Source organism: Penaeus monodon, chromosome 7, assembly GCF_015228065.2.
Source record: "Penaeus monodon isolate SGIC_2016 chromosome 7, NSTDA_Pmon_1, whole genome shotgun sequence".
In the NCBI taxonomy this organism is placed as follows: Eukaryota; Metazoa; Arthropoda; class Malacostraca; order Decapoda; family Penaeidae; genus Penaeus; species Penaeus monodon.
In genome coordinates this window covers 49,638,123-49,644,834 of record NC_051392.1, presented here as the reverse complement: position 1 = coordinate 49,644,834, position 6,712 = coordinate 49,638,123, and the positions used below count along the sequence as shown (strand labels likewise).

Here is a 6,712-nt window from a genome sequence, read left to right as displayed (position 1 = left end):
ATTAAAATAATAATAATAATAATAATAATAATGATAATAATAATAATGATAATAATAATAATAATAATGCATTTCCCCAGTGGCATTGGGTTAGGGGAGTAGGGAGCATTATGATAAAGTATTGTGGCTAAAACGGCAAAGCTGTGTTTAGCAATTTGGATAATTGGACAGAACAAGGGAACGAAGAAAAGGAAAGGAAGAGAAGAAAAGGCCATGCAAAATAAGTTGAGGCGAGAGCTGAGGACCAAGGTTGGGGTGATTCCCCACATTGTGCCCTAGTCTCCATCTATGGACCCCATGACAACAATGAGTAGGTGACTGGGGGAGACCTGGGGGAATAGTGATACTGTATCATAGTCAATGAGGCAGGCAAGTCGGTCATTTTCAGTCTGACCAGTCTTTGTTGCAGACAGGTCAATCAACTGGGGAGATGAAAACAGTTCTGATACAAATATTGAGGGAGTGAGGCTGAGTAGGAATAGCTTGCCAGTGAGGTCAGTCAGGGTAAGTAATGCATGAGCTTGGGACTCAGATGTAACTGTGACAAAGTATGAATGATTGGAACAGCTGTGAAAGGAAACTGCCTACTTTGACGATATTGTTTAAAGAGAGTATTGTCAAAGTAGCTGTAAGGGAATAAAAAAAAAAAAAAAAAAAAAAAAAATCCCACTTGGCTCAGCTTGTAAAGGTGGAAGTAGTAGGACAAAGGCAGGAGGAAGGAGTGGTTTCAAGCGAGGTAGTAAAGTAGAGACTAGCTGAGTAATTAAAATTATCTGCCATGCCAACTGTGGGGAGGCAGACAATAAGGATGAAGGAGTAGCTATAAGAGAGGGGGTTGAAAAGAGAGAGGAAGGGAGATTTTCTAAAATTGGGTAATGACCAGGGGGTAGTAGTATCAGCAGTGTTTGATATTGTGATCACAAGAGAACCAGGGGCCAAATCAGTAGGGCTAGCTGATAACCAATGAAGGTACATAGTAAGCCTGGAGTATGTGGAAAAGATGTGTATATACATTGAAAAATTTCTGCCACGTCAACATGTAAGGTCATTAGCGGCATATTCAAAATATAGTTATAGCATGAGGCTGGGGGGCAAAACCACCAGGTAAGGAAGTCCATTATGACATCTTTATGGCACTTTGGTAAAGTAGAGAACAAAAAAGGGTTAGGAATTAATTAATGATAAGGGTAAAGTTACAGGTTCAACAATACTAGAAGGTAGTATGGTAGTGAAAAGGGTAGACCAGCGGAGCTGATGGGGCATAGCATAAGATAGAGGTTATTAGAAGGGGAAGGAGTTAAGGGAGTAAGGAAAAAGTATTGTGGCAAAAGTGAGTTTAATGATTAGGACTAGTGGACAGAGCAAGGGGATGAAGAAAAGGAAAAGGAAAGAAGACGATGTAAAATTAGTTGAGGCAAGGCAGGGGTGATCCCCTACATGGGCTTCAGTCCCCATCTCCTCAGCCGGCCACAACAACGAGCAATAGATTGGGGGGGGGGGGCCCCCACAGTGCACGTGGTTCCACAAGGCCATTCAGGACCAGCAATTATTTCTTTCAAGATGGTCCCCATGCCTTAAAAGTGGACAGAAGAGGTTGAAGACGTCCTATTTTTATTTATTGAAATTTTTTGCCATGTCAACATCTAAGGTCATTAGCAGCATGTTCAAAATATAGTGGTAGCACGAGGCTAAAGGGCAAAGGCCCAGGTAAGGAAGTGCTATAGGACATCAAAGGTCCTATGGCACCAGGGTAAATTCAAGTGGCGAAAAGGGTTAGGAATGACTAGAGAGTGGATGGTAGTGTAAAGGGTAAAGAGGGGGAGCTGATGGGGTATAATACAAGGTAAAGGTGTTAGAAGGGAAAAAAACAGCAAAAAGGAGTTTAACCATTAGGATAAGAGGACAGAACAAGGGGATGAAGAAAAGAAAATGGAAAGGTGGAGAAGAAAAGACCATGCAAAAATTGTTGAGGTTAGGGCTGAGGACCAAAGAAAGGGGTGATTCCCCACATTGGCCCTCGGTCCTCATCTCCCGAGCCCCCCCTCCCGATGACAACAAACAAGAGATTGTGGGGTTGGAGAAGAAAATATTGTACAATTAGTTGAGCCGAGGGCCAAGGCTCAAGGTAGGGGAGATACAACATTAGGCTCCACCCACTATGCCCCATCCCCACTGCACCCCATGACAAGAAGCATAGGATTAGGGGGGAAACCTATATTGATGAAGCATTTATTTACTGTTAATTACAGGGAAAGGAGCTGGGAATATATTAACACCAGGAGGTGCAGCTCCACTTGTCGTACCCAACACATTTTTATCAGTGAAAAATGTGTTGAGCCAAATGCCCTTCTTGATAGAATAACAAAGTGGTGCAACCATTTTTGGAATAATTATCAAAAATAGGTTGTATTTCATTGAAAAGAAAATAATTATCACCATTTATTCAAATTATCGAACTGCAAGTTCATATTTTCTGCCTGCCCCTAGGATATGCTGAAGTTGGTACGAGACCACAATACTTCTAATTTTGACACTGGAAATTACTTACAAAATAGTATAACACTTGATTCTGCAATACTAAACATCTTTAATCCAGATAAGAATTCATTTTTCACAAATTACGTTGTTTGTTAAAACCGTTATATCCATCTTGAAAAGTCGAATCTTCACAGGAGAAACATCAGGAAACTGCCATCTTGTCAAGTTATCAGTACTGAAATAGTGCATGTTTACATATCTATCGATAGTTACATATTTAGGGCTGCTTAAACATTTAATTTTGAAAGCTGGCCAACATGGACCTATAAATCTTTTAAACTTTTATACTACCAGCATAAAGACCTGCTTTGAGGGTCGGTACATTACCAATAAAAGAGTATAACCAATACGTACAATTTGCCATGGTAATCAGCACTCTCTCCCTGGCCATCAACAAAAAATGCAGGTCATAGGTAGGAAAATGTTTATTACAAGCATCTAAAGCATCTGGATAAATTTTCCCAGCAGCTGTGTGTATTTTCATCCTACCTTTCTTGAAAGTTGCAATAAACATGCCAGGGTGGACTCCATGACGATCTACGATGTCCCTATTGGGTTTCAGGGTGGTAAGCCAGTTTCCATTCATCCAATAACTCAACATGGCAATTTTCTAGATACAGGCATTCCTAATCTTGTATTTCCTCAATTTTGATTCCTAAATCTAACCACTTCCCTCCCAGTGAAAGACCCCTTGAGCTTACACTATGTGATTATGAACTCAAAATGCTGTTAGTGAGCCATCCTACTTGCTCATTAGCAGAAACTCTTGCATCAAGTATTTACCTCCTATCCTGAGTACTGAAACTGATACACAAAGTTGTGAAAATGACTTCACACCAGTGTACCAGAAAGGAGGCAAGTCCATGCTAAAAGTCACACCCTTGAGTTCCACCCTGGCAGTCATATTCTAAAGGATGTTTGGTTAAATAATTGTAACCATTGGCATGGGCATACCATTAACAAGTTCTTTAAGTATACCAGTACATTATTGCAAGCTCTCAGTTTAAATATTTTAACATTAAGCCCAAAAACTATACAAGTTAAACCTTTGTTTATCATTCCACACTGCTTCCTAAAGCAGTTTTATGATCAGTATATTCTTGTTACATCCATCCAGGCTGATTCAGTCAAAAGGCTGCAATATTTTCAGTATAGTCAAGACTTTTACAGAACAAGACCACAGGTTTTATTCTTAAAGGAGTTCTAATACTGCAGTTTAATACACAACTACAATAAAAGCCTTTTATTTGTCATTTGAATGATACAGTGGTATTCCCCATTAAGCAAAAAAGCATTACAGTCAAGGTACAAACTTGGTATATCATTCAAATTGTAACAAGTGAATGAAAAATTGCATACATACCCTTGGATTCAAATGCAGGACCCAAAAGAATTACTGGCAACTTGTAAACTGTGCCTTCTTGTACACCAGCTAACCCTTAAGTAAACAATTGAGTCTAAGGTTTTCAACAATTCATTAGCCCCATGTCACAACTGAAAAGTGCTACAGTTCATTATTAATCCAATATTCAGATTAATTCTTCTACTGCAATAATCTGCTCAATCCTGGGGATATGTGAATGAAAGAACATCTTAACACTGGAATGGTTGTAAATTTTTATTCTAATATTTAGCATATTTAATTATGCACATTGAAGTACAAAAACAAGTTAGATAAAAGCATTTCTTTAAACCCAAGTAATGGGCCCATATTCTATGATAATGTAAAAAAGGAAAAGGCTCTCCTGCACTGAAGCTTGGATCAATTGAACAATCAAACGCCATATAAACAATACACCATTTATTCCTTATTTGGTCACAGATCAATATACTGGGCCGCAAGGTTGTTTGAATTGGTGTCACATATGCTGCCCCTCCACAACAAATTAAAAAAAAAAGACCACAAACTTGGATGGTTGTGGCTGTAACACTCAAACAAACATGATGTCCAGTTGGACATGAATTATGAGTAAAGAGGAGGCTTATGGCTCCTTCTCTCCACTTCTTCCAAGGCCAATTAGTTACTGCCAAACAAAGTTACAACAGGTGGCCATGGACAAAGCAAAGGTAGGTAAGATAGAACACCATATCCTTCCCCAAGAAATACAAAATTGTTGTAGAATGACATACCAAACCATTGTAGAATGATCACAGGTGTCAACCATCAACCCTGTTATATGGGTCTAATAGGAAAAAAATATATACTTTAATGAGCTAATGGCTGGTTGTGAAGGTGGTGTAGTGGTGTAGATGGTAGCAACTTCTGGAAGGAGTTTACTTCATATTTGGCTTGGTAGCAACTACCATTTCCTCTTCCATAGCAGCCAGGACTGTCAACTGCAGAAGAAACATCATTTACAGTTTTCCATAAACGGTAATGGGCCTTTAAACTCTTGGTTCACATGGAATTGCAAATATTTGACAATACATGTATTAATAATAAAAATGCTTACCAGAAGGTCTTCATTATTTTCGAACTTGTTCTTAATGTCAGCGCCTAAGTCTCCATCAGGCAATCTAATATCGTCACGCAGTTCACCCGTATCCTTCATAAGACTAAGGTAGCCGTCATCAGAGATGTCAATCAGCTGGTAAATAAATGAAAATTAGAACCCATCTCAACAGGAATTATGCTACTGCAGAAAATACTTATTTACACAAAAAGTGATTATTCAAAAACAGTTTTTATTACCTGGTAGTCTGCACGCTTGACCACTGGCACGTCCATGTTGTGGGTTGAAGGACAGATATCTTCATATTTCTTACCGGTAAAAAGATCAATACCGATCAGATGTACCTTAGCGTGACCGTGTTTGCCAGTTTTTGAAGTTGACATTTCTACAATCTTGCAGGCACGGCCCTGAAATTCGGTATAATATAAATTTCTATTTCAATGCTTACTCAGTAATAAACGTATCTTGGCCAACTATCCAATAAATGCAATACTCTGAAGATGATGGCTAACAAATGTATACAAGAAAAATCACCGAAAGAAACTATATTACTTTCAGTGCATCCTATAAAAGCTTTATAGATAAACTGGAAAAGTGGCATTTGGGCACACATGTACCCTACAAATACAAGGTGGTTTTAATGTTACCTTACTAAATGCTGTTATAAAATATGAAATGTGCAGCTTAGAGATCTAATTTTTCAGAAGTGGAATCTAAACAATTTGCCTCTAAACAAAGCAAATGTTTAGATTTCAAAATGCCCAACATCTAAAAGGACCATTCCCACAAGCAATTCATACATCAATGTGATTGTAGTTACAGTTCAGATGATACAAAGGGACACTTAAGGTTGTGTTCACAGAACCTGAATACCAGGGGTGAAAGGTTACAATTGTTAGAAAAAGTAATACCTCAGCAACAGGTTTTTGCTTTGGTGGGAAAAAAAAAAAAAAAATTGAAATATCTTGGCATTCTCAGTTCCTTGTAACTTACTCTAGCAGATTGGTGTACAAAAAATATTTCATCTGGAAAAGTAAAACTTTTCATTTTGCAAAAACCAATCTTTTTAATCTCCACAGACATGTCCAGAAAATTGTAGGTTCCTCTTTCCCTGGTTAAGGTTACTAAGAGAAGCCTAGAGAAGGAAATGGCCATCTTACAGACCATAAGAAATAGTCAAGGAACAGGTACAGCTGCTGTGCCTTCATTTACCAAGAAATGGAAAACATCTGCTTATCAATGCTCAGGGACAACACTTTAATAAGCATTTTCTATAATTCCTTCTCGCCACACCTCTTCTGTGCCATCCTGACTAAAGGCATGCATCTCACATTTTCTATAAAAGAATTAAAGGGTAGAGGGGGGCTTGCCCGTACCCACCCCTACAGAATAAATAAAACTTATGGAAGGTTAGGGGTGGATTTTTGGGTTCACATGATACGTAGGATGAACCGTATTTATATTGACAAATGTAGAAAAGGTATGAATGAGAATGAATATCTTCACAATACAATAGATGTATTTGACCGGTTTTGATTGTCTTCGTCAGAAGACGATCTAAACTGGTCAAATACATCTCTTGTACTGTGAAGATATTCATTCTCATTCATACCTTTTCTACATTCACATGATACCCCGGGTTTTGGAATAGGGGATACATTGCTCTGAACAAATACCCATTATCTTTTAAAGGTATTAGTCAAATCTCAATGGCTGAAAGT

At 38.4% G+C, this 6,712-nt stretch overlaps 1 protein-coding gene across 3 annotated transcripts in view; it reads right to left on the bottom strand.

Annotated features, from left to right (window-relative positions):
* Positions 1-3,766: 3,766 nt before the first annotated feature.
* LOC119575427 (eukaryotic translation initiation factor 5A-1-like) overlaps positions 3,767-6,712 on the bottom strand; it is a 5,500-nt gene continuing 2,554 nt past the window's right edge. For all 3 annotated transcript variants that reach the window (XM_037923042.1, XM_037923041.1, XM_037923040.1), the window contains exons 3-5: positions 5,231-5,398; positions 4,992-5,126; positions 3,767-4,875 (exon numbers count right to left, since the gene is read on the bottom strand). In XM_037923042.1, coding sequence (XP_037778970.1) covers positions 4,813-4,875; positions 4,992-5,126; positions 5,231-5,398 — 366 coding nt within the window. In that variant the 3' untranslated portion in view covers positions 3,767-4,812. The remainder of the gene's footprint in view (positions 4,876-4,991; positions 5,127-5,230; positions 5,399-6,712) is intronic.